The sequence below is a fragment of the Dermacentor albipictus genome, chromosome 3 (genome assembly GCF_038994185.2).
Source record: "Dermacentor albipictus isolate Rhodes 1998 colony chromosome 3, USDA_Dalb.pri_finalv2, whole genome shotgun sequence".
NCBI lineage: Eukaryota > Metazoa > Arthropoda > Arachnida > Ixodida > Ixodidae > Dermacentor > Dermacentor albipictus.
This window is the reverse complement of record NC_091823.1, coordinates 139,250,623-139,267,813: the sequence shown is the minus strand read 5'-3', so window position 1 is coordinate 139,267,813 and position 17,191 is coordinate 139,250,623. Positions and strand designations below refer to the sequence as shown.

Genomic DNA, 17,191 nt, shown 5'->3' with positions numbered 1-17,191 from the left:
CGTAGCTACTCTGTGTGTTCTAGTGTGCTTGTCCCACGGGTGGAACACTGCATCCGTGTGCACCGTGTTTTCCTGCGTTGCCAGGTGGCCTTCCACGTAATCTGCCCTTGCCTGGCTTCTGGCTGCGTGTAGGTTCGTATCCATGTTGCATGGAATTGGACTTATTCTGGGGGTTTGTCTGACGTTGTCTGGGATGTCTGCCTCTCGATCTATTGCCCCTTTCGTATCGTATCCAAGTCTCTTTAGGAGCATTCTTCCTGTAGCCGACTGCCAAAGTCTCGCTATTTGTGTGTATAGTTGCGCTTCTGCCAGCTCGCTGAACGTGTTGTGTATTCCTAGCTGCAGTAGCTTGTCGTTTGAAGTATTCCTCGGTAGGTGTAGTGCCGTTTTGTACGCCTTCCTTAGTATGGTTTCTGCTTGTTCTCTTTCTAGCTTGTTCATCAAGTGGTAAGGTAGCGAGTATGTGACTTTGCTGACCACTAAACTTTTAACCAACTTGATCGTGTCTGCCTCTTTCATGCCATGTCTTCGATTTGAAACTCTCGTAATCATCCTGATTACTTGATCTGTCGATTTTTGGAGTAAGCTAATTGTGTGACTGCATTTTCGAACATTTTTGCGCAGATTGCTTGTACCAATAGAGACGTAACGACAACGTTGGTGAAGGCGTAGTCATGGCTCTTTTAGTGACAGTGGGAGTGTGTGAAAGACATCTAGAACATCTGTACAAACACTACTACAGATGCAGTCGACTCCGGGAAAATGAAACTGGCTAAAATGGCCGTTACCGAAGCTATCATCACCCGCCGTGGTTGCTCAGTGGCTATGGTGTTGGGCTGCTGAGCACGAGATCGCGGGATGGATCGCGGGAGCGAAAACACCCGTGTACTTAGATTTAAATGCACGATAAAGAACCCCAGGCGGTCAAAATTTCCGGAGTCTTCCACTACGGCGCGCCTCATAATCAGAAAGTGGTTCTGGCACGTAAAACCCCATAATTTAATTTTTTAAGCTACCATCCACATTAATGACACATGCAACAGGATAAGTCTGACAAACATATAAAATACTGGTACTATATAAAAGGACGAAAATCCATTCGATGGGGCAGTCGCGAAAACGTTAAGACAAATTAATTATGTAGAGAATGAAATGCTGTTTAATCACATGGAATTCGCTACGCAAGCAATAATCTATGGAAAACCAGAGTAACGGAGACGATAGGGCCCAGCTGAAACTACGGCTGCAAGTACTGCTTCGTTCAGCACATGAAGAATAAGAGAGCACTGACCATATACTCGTTACCTGCCCTGAAGAGACAGTTGAAAATGTTATCGGGATTGCTCGTGCTGAAAGTAATTATTCCAATAAGAAAGAAATAGGTATTTATGTTATTGTGCGCGTTACTGCTGCAATCCAGATGACAGAGATGCCTTTCAATATCTGGCGCGCTATCTTGAGCACGAGGACTACGCAGTGATATTGGGTATCCATACATACATGCTCCTAAAATCTTGCTTGAAAGAAGCTACAGTATTAGACGCAGAGCCTCCTTGTTTAATAAAGGTAATATAAAATGTTTGGGCACATTGTGAATAAAAGTATTGTTGGAGATATTTTCCCCTCCGCCTAAAGAAAACTTCGAATAAATGAAAAAGTTTTTCGGACTGTGGGAGTTCCGTTTAGGCGGAGTATACAATGTAAACAAAAGGAACCAACGACAGCAGCACCAAAAAAAGAAAACCTCTTGCGTGGACATTATGTCCACGGCCGTACAGAGGGCCCGTGAAAGAGCGGAGAGGCTTGGCCTCCCAATAGCGACATGGGAGCAGGCAGCGACTAGCCGGAAACCCAAACGGGTCTCGGCCAGCAAGCCCCTCAGGACCTTCTGTCTGTCTTTCCCATGCCCTCTTCGGCAAATTTCACATGCGGCTTCCCAGTGAACCTATTAAGTAAGGGCGCACTCAAGTTGCAAAAAAAAAAACACTCTCTTCCAAGCGTTAAGTCTTATAACGACCAAAAACTAGGCCGCTAACGCACTTGTAGCTCGTCTACTGTTAGGTAAGTACCCGGCAGCAGCACTAGGCGGCTTCCCACAGATAAGGCGGTAGCTTTTCAATAAGACCACCCCTGGTTCAGCAAGGGGTAGGCAAATATGCTAAAATAAGCAATCATAGCGCCTCCTTTTGCAAATGCGAACTGCCACAAGTAGCCATGTGCAAGGTCGCCGAACATCCGTGCCCATTAAAAAGACAGGTGGATTTTTGGCACGCACCATGATGCTAAACCACCATATCCCGCATACACGGTAGATTTTCTGTCACAACAACAGAAAAGACAGAAAAAAATCTATAATTTCACTTTATTTATTTACACACGATATTTTTTTTTCTATGAGCATGAGCTGGTAGCAACAATTGAGCGTATACTAATATGTGACCGCCCTGCACTGTGTCTCCTTACCGGCAGACGTGTAATTATAAGCAAAGAACGCCGCCAGCTTCTTCAGCATGTATAGCCGAGGGAATGGCCCGTAGCCGCAGATACCATGGGCGTCCTCCAGCTGGATGTCCGCAGCGACAAAGGTGTATTGCAGGCTTGTCGCATTCTTCTTGGCTTTGCAGAGCTGCATTGAACATCCCCGAGACAACAACTCGTAAGAGGTCACTGTCTGTGTCAAGTGGAGTGTCTTACAGATGAACGCGATAATAAATTACGTTATGCATTTCCGAAAAAAAATGCTTCGCTTCTAACCCTGTAAAGTGCGCGCACGACAGGAGGAAGTGCGTATTGCACGCACTTCCTCCTTCGGGGCCCAACTGCGGGGCCCACTTTTGTTCATCGTATCATAGGAAGCCAACAAACGAAGACACCAAAGGCAACATAGGTGACATTACTTGTACCTAATAATTGAAGTAAACAACTATAAATTTATTGACAACTATGGTGCATGAAAGGGCCACTTGCCGCAGCTGGGGAGCGACCTTACGTCTTCGCACTACGCGCACCATGCTCTAACCAATTTAGCTACAGCGGCGCCATTTTCCCATCCACTTTCTTGGGTATTTAAGTTTTACCACTAGAACTAACGTCGGGAGAGTTAGCCAACTCCGTCACTCGTAACGAAGACGTGCGAGTGTTCCCCACCTTCGGTGAGTTATTTTTTCATCCACCTTAATCGCCCAAAATTATTGTTTACTTAATCCAATTATTGATTAGTACACGTTTCTTCCCCTATGTTGTCGTTGGCACCTTTCTTTGTTGGCTTCTTAAGATATGATGAATAAAAGTCGGGCCCCTCGGTTAACCCCCTTTCTTCTCGTTTATCACATAACGAGGGTCTCGAAGCCGGCAAAACTGATGCCTTCAGGTAGCATGCGTGGGTTTATTGACCAGTTGCCTTCACCCAAAAAGATCACGTACTCGTGACGCCAGTGCCAGATAGGAGGTTCCACATCCGCCGCCAAGGTATGTGAGTGACGGCTCTGGCTAACACTCCCAAGATTAGTTCTGGTAGTGAAACGTAAATACCCAAGAAAATGGAAAGAAAAACGGTGCCGCGGTAGCTTAGCTGGTCAGATCATCGCATCTGTGGTGCGAAGGCACGAGATCGTTCCCCGCCTGCGGCAAGTCGTTTTCGTATCTACTTGAATTATCATTATATTTATCCCATATTTAATTCAATTACGAAGTACAAGGAATTGCCCCTATGGTGCCCTTGGTGCGTTTGTTGGCTTCTTATGATATGTATGTATGTATGTATATATATATATATATATATATATATATATAAATATATATATGTATATAGCTTGACCACAGCTATGGTCTGGAAAGTCCGCGAGAGTTTCCGAAGAAAGGATCGTAATCGCCAGCGCAAAACTTCTTTTGCTACATGGAGAGGTAGCATAGAACCACTGGTATTTACACAATAAATAAGTCTATAACTAGCTATCTAACAACTTCGCCTTAGTTTCAATTTAGCATTACCATTCTCCATCTCTTCCTCTCCAATTATATAATGAGAATCTTTGTATCAAATCCTAACAAGAAACACGTGCACAGTGAATGAGCAATGTTCATTCAGACTATCGCGTGATTACCAGCATATCTATAATTTTCACACAATAATCTCAAGAGACGCGATCTCAAAAGTTCAACTCAGTGTTACCATGCCTGTTGTTTGGGCACGATTGGCTTCTCTCACCTTGGTACGAAGGTTGCGAGGGCTGTCATAGGTGAAGACCAATCCTGCTGGGTCGTCGTAAGTAACGAGGGCGTTGAACGTCCTGTCTTGGTAGAATGAATTGTTGAAGGCAGGACGCGAGCAGGCCTATTGGAAGGACACAAAACATTGTAGAACTTGTGAGCACAGATCCCACAGCCCTACCACAAAATCTGTCATGCCCTGTCTCATACTTGTTTTTGTTCCAATACAAATCACATAAAAACAAACAGGAATATGAAACAGGCCACAGGAATTTCCGATAGAGATTGTACAATAAAATTCACACTAGTCACTGAAAAGCACGAATCTACACTTTTAGTTGAGTTCCGCTTCGCTCACGCTCCGCTCCACTCAGATTTCACGCGCTGAGGGAACACTGCAGGGAACAGCCTAGATTTTGCGTTTCACAACCGCGTCTTGTCGAGACCCAGGTGGCGCATATCAATCCTACTGCAAAACCACCATGAATCCAAGAAGACGCTCTCACACGCTCACACGCTCGCGCTCACACTGGAGCGCGAAGCGATCTGTCTTCCGCATGCCAGGCATGAGCGTTGTGCAAAAGCGCACTAGCGTTTCCACGAAGCGGTGTTGCGCCAATTGCAAGCGCATGCCGGTCTGAGCGGAGTGGAGCGCAAATGCTCAACTTAAACATTCCAATATATGCGCGCAAATGCGCAATTCTGGGACTTGTCCCGTTCTAGCACGCTGTGAAAAAGCCGTTGCTTGAGTTCTAACAACGTTCGAAAATATATTCGCTAATATTCATGTTTTCTTTTCCCACAAAATAAAAAAAAGTAAGATCATAACAAAACGTAGTCCAAGATAATGAATAAAGGGCACAGATGTCTGGTGGTAATCAGCACCTTAATGATTCCAATTGTTGACCAAAATTGCAAGTAACACAGTACTAATCGGAACATAAAGTTCGCAGCATGTGTCCGTAAAAGCTTTGTCGACAAACTAAAAAAAAAATATCGTTCTCGGCAAATTAACACAAACTTTCAGTGCGGCGTGTTGCTCTTTCTAAGCAGTTTCAGCATCTTCCACGGGCCAAATCTGAAGTTAGCGCAGTGTAGATATGTGTGACGTTGGACTCTGGGTTTACCGGGTATGGATCGCAGGATATGAGTCCCTCGGGTAAATATTCATGCGCAGCTAGAACCACTTGGTGACTGTGATGGTTACTGTCATGATGATGATTACGTATGACAAAACTAAGCGATTCAACATGTAGTTGACGTCGACCAAATGTGTATCTAGGCGCAGATCTCTCAATAAATCATGTGGTTCACACACCCCGACCTGACCCCTTCATGTCGTATAAGAAGACGTTGTCTTTCATTGACTTCAACTAGACGGTTAATTGCCGTCCAACTTGATTTTCCTTAAGTGAAAAATAAATTTTGGGCTTTTAGGTGCATGGGAAAATCTCGATCTCATTAAGAAACTTCCCATAGTGGGGAAAACAGAATAATTTACGCACATAACTTCCTTTGTTGTGACGCGCCGTGGTTGCTCAGTGGCTATGGTGTTGGGCTGCTGAGCACGAGGTCGCGGGATCGAATCCCGGCCACGGCGGCCGCATTTCGATGGGGGCGAAATGCGAAAACACCCGTGTGCTTAGATTTAGGCGCACGTTAAAGAACCCCAGGTGGTCAAAATTTCCGGAGTCCTCCACTACGGCGTGCCTCATAATCAGAAAGTGGTTTTGGCACGTAAAACCCCAAATATTATTATTATTATATTCCTTTGTTGTAGAATTAAATTGTAAAACAAGTGTGTTATTTCGCTTCTCCCTCACCAAAATATGGGACCGCCGCGGTCAAGATAAAACTGGTGACAGCCCAGCAGTGCAGAGACGTATGCACTATGAAACTGCGGTGGGTGTTTAGAAAATTATAACTAGATACAGTTGTCCTGATGAAGCCATACCTATGCAAATTACTTTCGCATAAATGTTTTGTACATCGTAACAGTATACTAGACCTTAAAAAGGATCGCAGCGTCCATGACGAAAAATGAACACGAGCTTGACATATGACTCACAATTTTTTTTTTCTGCGCAATGAAATAAACATAAGCGCACTCTACGGAACAGAGAACGGAAATGCATTCAGACACAAGGAAGTTAGTGCTGGAAAAAAAGTGCGCACAGTGTCCTGCCCAATAATTCGTAGTTCTGTGTATGTAACAGGGTAGTCCCCCTCTTCTGCTGCGAGCCTGATTAAAACGATGTGAGGTTTATGTCAGAGAAAAGAGCGTGAGGCTGCCGCGTTATAGAATAATAGGCAGCCGTCTTTTATTTTTGCCCGAATGGCCGCCACGCTGTGACGCACTTCGTGGACTTCGTGTACGGAATGAAGGTTCCCTGAGACACTGTCTATCTGAAGCTCAGTGCAGGTATCACGAAGATAGCTGTTATGGTTTTACCCCCTCCACCCCCCCCCCGGATGCTTTGGTGTCCGCCCCTGTATCCGTCAAAATCCGTTGCTGGAATATCGAAATCCATAGTTAGCAAGTTACAAAGAAATACGATTCAGGCCGTGAGGACTGAGAGGCAACACTAACAAACTGACTTTCCAGGGTGCAACCTCTCGTCCACTCTGCCGATGCTACAGCCGTAAAGGTTGCTGATTTTAGAGAGTACAATGGCGAGAAGGGCGATCATAATTGTCGACTGCGGCTGAGAAGCTCCGTGCTGGATTATCTGATGGCTACGCCTTTGTGTATATATATATATATATATATATATATATATATATATATATATATATATATATATATATATATATTGCCACCTGGTGTTTTGAGCCAGCGCTGCGTGCCCAGCAAAAACGGTGATTGAAGACGACGAAGTCAAGGATCTTGCGCCGGCTGGTGAACCGTCCTCCTTGTGTCTGACATTTTCGAGTCTGGCTGCTGATCCTGCTGCTTATTCTTGCCTTAGCGCGTGACAAACTGGTGGAGGTGCGGGGTAATCTAATCTATGCACCAAACCCCTCCGGGCAGCAGGAGCTCCAGCCCCGTACCGGTGGTTACGCCTGTACACCGCGCCAGCAGAAGGATCCGTGGACAAGCCCCTGAGTTTGGACTCCTCCCAGAGAAAATGGCAGCTCCGACCATCCCAACCGGTATGGAAGGCACAACGCCGATTCATTGTATGCTACTCAATCCGCGAACGCCGAATCCCTTCCACGGTGCCATACATGAGGACGTTGAAGATTGGCTGTTGCACTATGAACGTGTCGCCGCGTTCAACAAGTGGGATGACGCAGACAAGCTGAAAAATGTCTATTTCAGCCTTAACGATGGCGCACGTGTATGGTACGAGAACCGTGCAGATGCCTTAAGTTCATGGGCAGAATTCAAAAGGCGGATTCTTGAGACATATGCGAGCCCTGATCGCCGAGAGCGAGCTGAGCGTGATCTCCAGTCCCGTATCCAAATGCCGAACGAGAGTGTCGCAATGTACGTCGAGGACATGACGCGTCTCTTTCGACGAGCCGACCCCAGCATGTCGGAAGAAAAGAAGGTGCGGTACCTGATGCGCGGAGTGAAAGAGCAGCTGTTCGGCGGTCTTGTGCGCAGTCCTCCCAAGACTGTGTCAGAGTTTCTTTCCGAGGCCATCACCATGGAGCAGACTCTTCGCCAGCGGACACCATCATACGACCGTCAAGTGAACACTGCCTCACCTACGGACTTCTTCGGAGCTCTCGGGGGTCACGTCGATTTCTTTCGAGAGCTCATTCGTTCCGTGATCCGCGAAGAACTCCAGAAACTGTCGGTACCTTCACAGCCGACGCTCAGCTCCTTGTCCAGCGTTCTCCGTGACGAAGTTCAGCATGCGCTTAAAGAACCAGCCTTCAATACAGAAGCTCGACCACTAAGACATGACAGCCCACATATGTCATATTCGCAAGCTTTGAGGCAACCTGCCCCACCTCCCTTCCCGCTTCGCGCCGTGCGCCCGGCCATGCTCGAGGCCGTCCAAGCTGCCTCGTATTACCAGGACCACCGACAGGCCCCGAGGAAATCAGACGTGTGGCGGGCACCTGATCGCCGTCCCCTTTGCTTTCACTGTGGCGAAGCTGGGCATGTCTACCGACAGTGCTCCTATCGAGAGCTCGGACTTCGTGGATTCTCAGCGAACTCGCCGCGACCTAGGTTCGGCCAGCGTCCTCCTGAAATCGAAGAATACGTTGCCCAGCAGCGCGGATCTCCATCAGCTCGACACCAGTCACGCTCCCCTTCGCCGCGGCGGTTTTCTCCGACTCGCCGTACGTATGCAAGCGTGGTGCAGGGTCGGTCGCCCAGCCCACGACGGGAAAACTAACCACAGCGACCTTTGGGGGCGAGGCCGCTCAGTCTGGACGTGCTCAAGGACCCCCACTGACGCGTACGCGGACCGACGATACATCGACGACGACAGTACCTGCTCATTACAGAAAAAGAATTTCCTTGGACATTCCTGTACTGCTTGACGGTCGTGAATTGAGTGCTTTAGTGGACACTGGAGCGGATTATTCTATAATCAGCGAAAAACTGGCCACCCTTCTGAAGAAAGTGACCACGCCTTGGAATAAAACGCCAGTTCGTACAGCTGGCGGGCACATCGTCACACCACTCGGCATGTGCACGGCACGAATACAGATTCGCGGCTCTACGTTTGTTGCCAGTTTGAGCGTTCTCCCTCAGTGTTCTCGAGACCTAATCATCGGCATGGACTTTCTCAGGGAGCACGGCGCTATAATCAACATTCGACAACGCCTCGTCACTTTCTCGACGAAAAGCGCCACAGCGACGACCAACACCATCCACCCTCGAGCATCTCTTCGTGTTATCGATGACGCTGTCACGTTACCACCGCGTGCAAGTGTCGTGGTTCAAGTGGCATGTGACAAGCTCATACACGGTGAAGCAGTCGTAGAAAGCAATCGGTCTCTCCTGCTTTCTCATGGTGTTTGCGTAGCAAGAAGCCTTGTCGATCTCCACGATGGCCACTGTGAGGTTCTTGTCACCAACTTCAGCTACGAACACCGGCACCTTTTCCCCGGTACTGTCATCGCCTACGCCGACCCGATCGCCGATGTCACTGAGTGTTTTGTTTCCGAGGCAATCGGCACTGCTGACGCACCTCTACGCAACGTCGACATTAGTCCAACGCTTCCTGAAGAGAACAGACAACCCCTGCGCGAGCTGTTGCTTGAGTTCCACTCTTGCTTTGCACGGTCGTCGAAGGTACGTCAAACATCGATTACGAAACACCGTATCATCACCTATGACGACGTGCCCCCCATACGGCAACAGCCTTATCGTGTTTCCCCGACGGAACGACATGCAATTCAAACGCAGGTGAAGGAAATGCTTCAAGACGGCGTAATCCAGCCTTCATGCAGTCCCTGGTCATCGCCAGTCGTTCTTGTTAAAAAGAAAGATGGCACGCTTCGATTTTGTGTAGACTACCGGAAGCTAAACAACGTCACAAAGAAAGACGTGTACCCGTTGCCTCGTGTCGACGATTCTCTGGACAGGCTCAGGCACGCGAAGTATTTCTCCTCTATCGATCTGAAAAGCGGCTACTGGCAAATTGAAGTCGATGAGCGCGACCGCGAGAAAACTGCTTTCGTAACTCCGGACGGCCTTTACGAATTTAGAGTACTCCCTTTCGGGCTCTGTTCCGCTCCAGCCACATTTCAGCGAATGATGGATACCGTTCTCGCTGACCTCAAATGGAAAAGCTGCCTCGTCTATCTCGATGATGTCGTTGTCTTTTCGGAAACTTTTGACGAGCACCTTCGACGCCTTCGGAATGTACTCGAAGCCATTCGATCGGCTGACCTTACACTCAAGCCAGAGAAATGCCATTTCGGCTCCGAGGAACTGAAGTTCCTTGGTCACGTCGTAAGCGCGGCGGGTGTTCGGCCTGATCCTGAGAAGACTGCTGCCGTAGCAGCTTTTCCCGCTCCAACCGATAAGAAAAGTGTGAGACGATTTTTGGGCTTGTGTGCATATTATCGCCGCTTCATTGAAAATTTTTCGAAGATTGCCGATCCGCTATTTCGCCTTACGCGTGACGACACGCCATTCCTCTGGACTGATGCACAACAGACCGCCTTTGCGGAGCTACAACGTCGCTTGTCTTCTCCTCCCGTGCTCGGTCATTTTGATGAGGATGCCGACACAGAAGTACGCACTGACGCCAGCAATATCGGTCTCGGAGCTATCCTGGTGCAACGACAAGACGGCACTGAACGAGTCATAGCCTACGCGAGCCGCACTCTGTCACGCGCAGAGTCCAATTATTCCACCACAGAGAAGGAGTGCCTCGCGCTTATTTGGGCTACCACAAAGTTTAGGCCGTATCTCTACGGGCGGCCATTTAAAGTTGTGACCAACCATCACGCTTTGTGCTGGTTGACCAACCTCCGAGACCCTTCTGGACGATTGGCACGTTGGAGTCTGCGACTCCAGGAATTCAACATCACCATCGTGTACAAGTCAGGCAGGCAACATGAAGATGCTGACACGTTATCACGGGCACCTATTAAATCTCCGAATCCTGACGAGGAAGACGACAGCGCCTTTCTGGGAGCCCTCAGCGGGCCGGATCTGCTCGCTAAACAGCGATCGGACGCTGAGTTAAGACCCGTCATCGATCACTTAGAAGGCGGCATCGCGTCCATTCCTCGCCCACTTTCGCGACGGTTGTCGTCATTTTGCCTACGAGGGGGCATCTTATACAAAAGAAACACAGGTGCCGGCGACAAACCACATCTGCTAGTAGTACCTCAAGCCCTTCGCGACGACATCCTATTAGCCTGCCACGACGAGCCGACGTCTGGCCACTTGGGCTACTCAAGGACTCTGGACAGGGTACGGCAACTGTACTACTGGCCTAGACTGACTGCTTGCGTCAAACGCTACGTGAAAGGATGCCGTGAATGCCAGCGCCGCAAGTCACCACCCTGCAAGCCTGCAGGCCTTCTACAACCCATCGACCCTCCGCGTACGCCGTTTGATCAAGTTGGAATGGACCTTCTTGGACCATTTCCCTTGTCTTCCTCCGGCAATAAGTGGATCATTGTCGCAACTGACTACTTGACGCGTTACGCTGAGACGAAGGCACTACCACGCGGGACAGCATCGGAAGTTGCCCAGTTTTTTATGCATCACATTGTGCTTCGGCATGGCGCACCGTCATTCATCATCACTGACCGAGGGACGGCATTTACGGCGAAGCTTCTGGATGACATCTTCAAGCTGAGCTACACGAGTCATCGAAAGGCCACTGCATACCACCCTCAGACTAATGGCTTGACAGAAAGACTCAACAAAACACTGGCCGACATGCTCGCTATGTACGTGGATGTGCAGCACAAGACGTGGGACGAAATCCTACCGTACGTAACGTTTGCGTACAACACTGCCACGCAGGAAACTACACGATTCCCGCCATTCCGCCTCGTTTATGGTCGAGATGTCCAAACTATGCTAGACGCCATGATGCCATATGAAGATACCGACCAGCTCGACCAGTTAGCTCCTGACGTCGAGGAGTACATTCAGCGCGCCGAGGAAGCGCGTCAACTGGCCCGCGTGCACATCAGACAGCAGCAGTGTACCGATGCAATAAGGTACAATCTCCACCATAGACAAGTGACCTATGAGCCTGGTGACCAAGTTTGGGTTTGGACACCCATTAGACGGCGAGGCCTCAGCGAGAAACTCCTCAGCAAGTACTTCGGACCATACACAGTACTAAGGCATGTAAGCGCCGTGAACTATGAAGTGATCCCAGATGGAGACCTGCCATCGTCCAAGCGCTGTTTACCACGCGCAGAGACTGTACATGTGGTCCGCCTCAAGCCGTATTTTACACGGTGAAGTGTACTAGTGAAACAACCTTTTTTTTTTCGCTGTCGTTGCGTCTTCCTCCAACGAAGTGTGAAGCGTTTTTTTTTTGTTCCCAACCGCAGAACCCACTTTTCCGTGTGCATTTCCGTATGTGTGCTAGCGCGTCCCCCCCCCCCCCCCGCATTTCTTTTTGTCTTACCTAATTTGTGTAGTTTCCATGTACGTTTTGTGTTTGAGCATCGAGTCGATGCTCCGTTGGGAGGGGGAATAATGCCACCTGGTGTTTTGAGCCAGCGCTGCGTGCCCAGCAAAAACGGTGATTGAAGACGACGAAGTCAAGGATCTTGCGCCGGCTGGTGAACCGTCCTCCTTGTGTCTGACATTTTCGTGTCTGGCTGCTGATCCTGCTGCTTATTCTTGCCTTAGCGCGTGACAATATATATATTTATATATATATATTTTGTCTGAGTCTTCTACGATCCAAAGATCCATAGTTAGCAAGCTACAAAGAAAGATGACTCAGGCCGTGAGGCATGGAACACGGCACATATATATACATACATGTATATATCCATACTAAACGAGAAGAAAGGAATTCGAGAGGCTCGCTTTTTATGAGTAATATCATAGGAATCTAAGAATCAAAGGTACCAAGGACAGCATAAAGCAAATTAGTGGTCCTTGATAATTGACAATAAGAAATCACGAATTAATGGGAATGAAACAGGACGAAATAACATATTGGCGGCAGTTGGCATACGAACCCGCGTCTTCGCATTACGTGTGCCATGCTCTCACCAACAGAGCTACCGGGGCGCTGTTTTCCAATCCACTTGCTGGAATATTTAGGTACATCTACTATAACTAACCCGTACACCGTTAGCCAGCCTCACCACTCACAAGCCTTGATGGCGGATGAGGAGCATCCTTTCTGCCACAGGCGTTACGTGCACATTAACTTTAGGTTAAAACTACTGGTCAATAAAACCGCACATGCCACGTCAAGGCGTCAGTGGTGCCGGATTCAAGATTGTCGCTAATGTCGCGAACGAGATGAAAGGAAATCGAGGGACCCGGTTTTTATCAGTCATGTCATCAGAAACCTAGCTGTAGTTCTAGTAGATAAACATAAATACCCCGGAAAGTGGATGGAGAAACGGAGCTACGGTATTTCAAGTGGTAAGAGCATCGCATGCGTAATGCGAATACTTGTGTGGCTATGCCACCTGTGGCAGGATGTTTTTAAGTCCAATTTCATTTATGGTTTCTTTTTTTTTAATTAATGAATACAATTTCCCGTATGCTCTCCTTGGTATATGTTGGTTTCTTGAGATATGGCTCTCTCTCTCTCTCTCGCTCTCTCTCTCGTGTGTATATATACATTTATATATAAACAGTGTTATGAGCAGCAGTTTTTGCGCACCCGGGCAATGTCGGTGATCTGATCCTCTGGCAGGAGCTTCTCTTGATTGCACGCGCCCCCGCATTTTTTGCCGAGCGCAAAGCCAGCGGGCCCCCTACGCGTCAAGGAGCCTCTATCACATGGTGCGTACCACCGACCAGCCATGCCCAGGGACATAGCATACATCATGTTCGAAGGCCAGGGCTGCTGGGTGGCTGCAAGAAGACTTATGCTGGTGCCCTGCAAAGTAAAAAAAATTCTGCAACGATTACGATACTCCTTAATGCGAAATTTGAGCACAGCTCCATAAGTGTATTCACTTAGCGATATGTTGGCCGGCGTGGACAACATGTGTCGTGCAGCACCTTACAAATGGGCTGTACGTGGCACGACTGCCTCGCTAACCTGGAGAACGCGAGAGCCCGCGCGGGGGTGACGCCTGGCCGCGATTCCCAGCCGCTGCCCTCGCCGATGAACCTCTAAAACTAAGCGCGCTACTTTGGCACCATCTCATAGCCGTTGTCGTCGCACTACGCTGTTCTTCTCACGCGTGCACCATACCCTTCTCCGCTTTCGGCCTCATGCTTCTGCTGCACCCTCCTTTCCGCTTTTCTCCTCCCGTCTTTCACATCCGCGGAGCTCCGCGTTCGCTCTTTCAACCATCGCTGCGCTCCTTCGCTCGATTACGCCGCCGACGCCGACACTCGCAGCAGGAACGCACGCCTAGCAGCTGCGCTCTGAAAAAGCGAGGAAATATGTTCGAACAGAACTGTTTTCTGGCCAGATTACTGCAAACAGGCTCTTATCCCAGCCCGGCTTTATTCCACAAAATTTATCCCGACACCTATGCCACTAGTTCTTGCAGGCATTGCAATGACATCGCTAGCCTAGATCATATGCTCTGGCGTTGCCCCTCGTTACGAGGCACAGAAGAAATCAATGAAGAAAAGTGGCTCTCCGCTATCAAGAGCCCTGATGCTGGGGTGCAACTATGGGCTGTCCAGAGGGCCCACGATGCGGCGGTCGGGCAAGGCCTGGCTGTCCCAACGTGGGAGCGGCCCGCAGCGCGCTGAGTCGCGTACCTCAGGACCTTATTAAAGTTTCGCATCCATCCATCCATCCATCCAGTTGGTGCTTGCTGAAGGACATAATTTTGTCGCAAAGACACAATGAAAAGAATGGACGGCATTACAAACTGATTTATTTTGGGTGCTGCTCCAGCAATAAATAGAGAGATACACGCATGTGTGGGCCGTTCACAAACCGTAAATTCGCAGCTGTCAAGCAATCTCATCTCATACTGATAAACATAGGTGTTTTATCGCTGTTGCGGTTTGAGTTTTTCTTTATTTAATATTAGGCTTCCATAAGCTCCCGTGATGTCTCATTGTTATTTATGCCAAGAATCTTAATGTCCCGGAAATATGGCTGACACATTGTGCGGGCAAACGTGTGACACCCTCTCCCATTACATTTTGGACGTATTCCCTTGCTCATTCACTTATACAGCGCCCCGTTTGTCCTACACTCAAGATTGATTTAGCATGTGCAAAATTATTTACACTCATAGACTGCGCCGTTATAGTTCTTAAGCCGCGTCTCTCGTCTAGAACATGGCAAGCGACAGCAGCCACGTGTATTCACTCAACTACGAGTTGCCGGAATAAATTTACTGCTACAAGTTGAGCTAATCATATAGCGGAAAACTCTAGCACGTGCTCCGCCCCATTTCGGCCATGCGGGATCCCTACACAAGTAGACTAGATGCAGCATGCCTCACTTCTTCTATATTTCTTTTTTTTTGCTCTGATGGAATCCGGAATGACGTAAGACACGATAATAGCTTGCTCCCGGTTTCTCGGGATTCTCCTCACCCTCGCATTCGCTTCGTACGGAATGGACCAGGACGCGTTGGCGAGACTGACGCGGAAGTATTTATCAAGATATTACGCGTATTTGGTTGCGGAAAACTAAGCCTGTTTTTTATGGACATCTTAAGCAACATACGCCCTCCGTAAGATCATCACAGGAAAACGTGTGAAGTTTGCAGCATCTCACATGTGGCCCACAAGCTTTTTAAGTGAGGCCTGAGCTCACTCGCCTGTCTATTTCTCAGGACAGTGGTGAGAACTCAATCCGCACGCATGGCTGCCGGCATCAGCCAAAAGACATATCTATATTTAATAGCACTGCCCATCTCTATCACTGCTATCTCTGCCCATCTTACTGAACTTCTGTTTTTAATATTTTTACAGCAAAAGGCTTGGAAAACTCCGCCCCTAATAATAATAATAATAATAATAATAATAATAATAATAATAATAATAATAATAATAATAATAATAATGAAACGAATGTTTCAAGATGCCTTGTTGCAAGTCGACTGGTATGGTGTTATCGTTTGTGAACAGCAGATCGGCTATTGAACAGGAGGACAAAATATATGTACAACTATCCACCCTGACTCGCAAGAGGAAACTGCAGTCGACTGTGGGGATCTCTGTGCCGTACAAATGAAAGTCGTAATCGGGATATCCGCTGGGAATATATCTCCAGGCAGAACCAAGTGTGATATCGAGAAGTTCATGACCACCCACTTTGCATGGCTTAGCCATGATGAAACAATCTATGTGATCATCGTATAAGACTTCAATGCGCACTTTTCAAAAGCATACAAGAAATGTTTCACCCAATTTATGCTAGAAAAGCCTGATTTGAAGTGCCACATCATTAGAAGTAGCTCAACTACTCAGGAACGGTCGTCTACACATCTACGTTTGGTCAATATGCTGTCTTACGTTATAACCAAACGAATCAGTGTATATCAATGTAATCACAAAGGTATTGCCACTACCACTAAAACTGATTAATATAGATTCATGTACCTTTGTATAAGCGTGTGTGATGTGCTACAGCTTCGCTGGTCATCCACTTTTACAAAGTGGAGTGGCTCCTAATTTTTTTGGGCTGTCAGGTATTCCACATATTGCGTTTCAATACAATTTTTCCCAGCTATTACTGTAGCCTTCGCTGATTTAATATAGCGTTGCATGGCAGGTATATCTAAAGTAACGGACTTAGAAGCAACATTTTTATATTGATGTCGTATATGAAGTTCTGTAGGTGCCACTAGAATTTGCCGCTTTCACCCATGTACTTGTAATCGTAGTACGCACAGGGCCTGTTTTATACCACGGATGGGAGCTTTCCTTTCTCATTTCATCCTGGTCACGGCCACGCTGGTGGCGTAACATATGGGAATGAAGGTGGACCACTTGCACATTGTAGCGGCGCAGGTCACGCGTAAAATGTTCTTGAAGTGCCTTGGAGCGACATGGCGCTGATTTCGGCGGTATCACGTAGATCGGTGGACGTGAAACACAATTCTGGAATACGAGCCGAAATACGCCACATTCGACAGCACTATTGGACAGGCGTTTTGTGTCACGTTTTTATACGAAAACACGTGTTTCATGAAGTATATGAGTAAGGCTTCGCCACTGTGATGTTTGAGTCGCACATCCGACATTGCAGAAAATGGAGCAGACGGGAGCGCGTGAATAACAGAAGCTCTCGAGAAGAACAAAGGCCAGGCGGCTCGGTTGGATGTCTTGTTCAGGGGCCACTTCTCAAGGAATACTTAGGTGTTTCATTGGTCCATGTAGCATGGTCTTGTGTGCTGGCTTGTTCTGTCGCGGATGGCG

At 47.9% G+C, this 17,191-nt stretch overlaps 1 protein-coding gene across 5 annotated transcripts in view; it reads right to left on the bottom strand.

The window, feature by feature from the left end:
- Nucleotides 1-2,232: 2,232 nt before the first annotated feature.
- The window catches only part of LOC135917742 (uncharacterized), a 100,710-nt gene continuing 85,751 nt past the window's right edge, over nt 2,233-17,191 (bottom strand). For 4 of the 5 annotated variants that reach the window (XM_070534730.1, XM_070534735.1, XM_070534733.1 and 1 more), the window contains 3 exons: nt 13,509-13,727; nt 4,208-4,333; nt 2,233-2,626 (listed from right to left, as the gene is read on the bottom strand). In XM_070534730.1, the coding sequence (XP_070390831.1) occupies nt 2,429-2,626; nt 4,208-4,333; nt 13,509-13,727 (543 nt within the window). In that variant the 3' untranslated portion in view covers nt 2,233-2,428. The remainder of the gene's footprint in view (nt 2,627-4,207; nt 4,334-13,508; nt 13,728-17,191) is intronic. The other variant, XM_070534734.1, reaches the window with a different exon arrangement.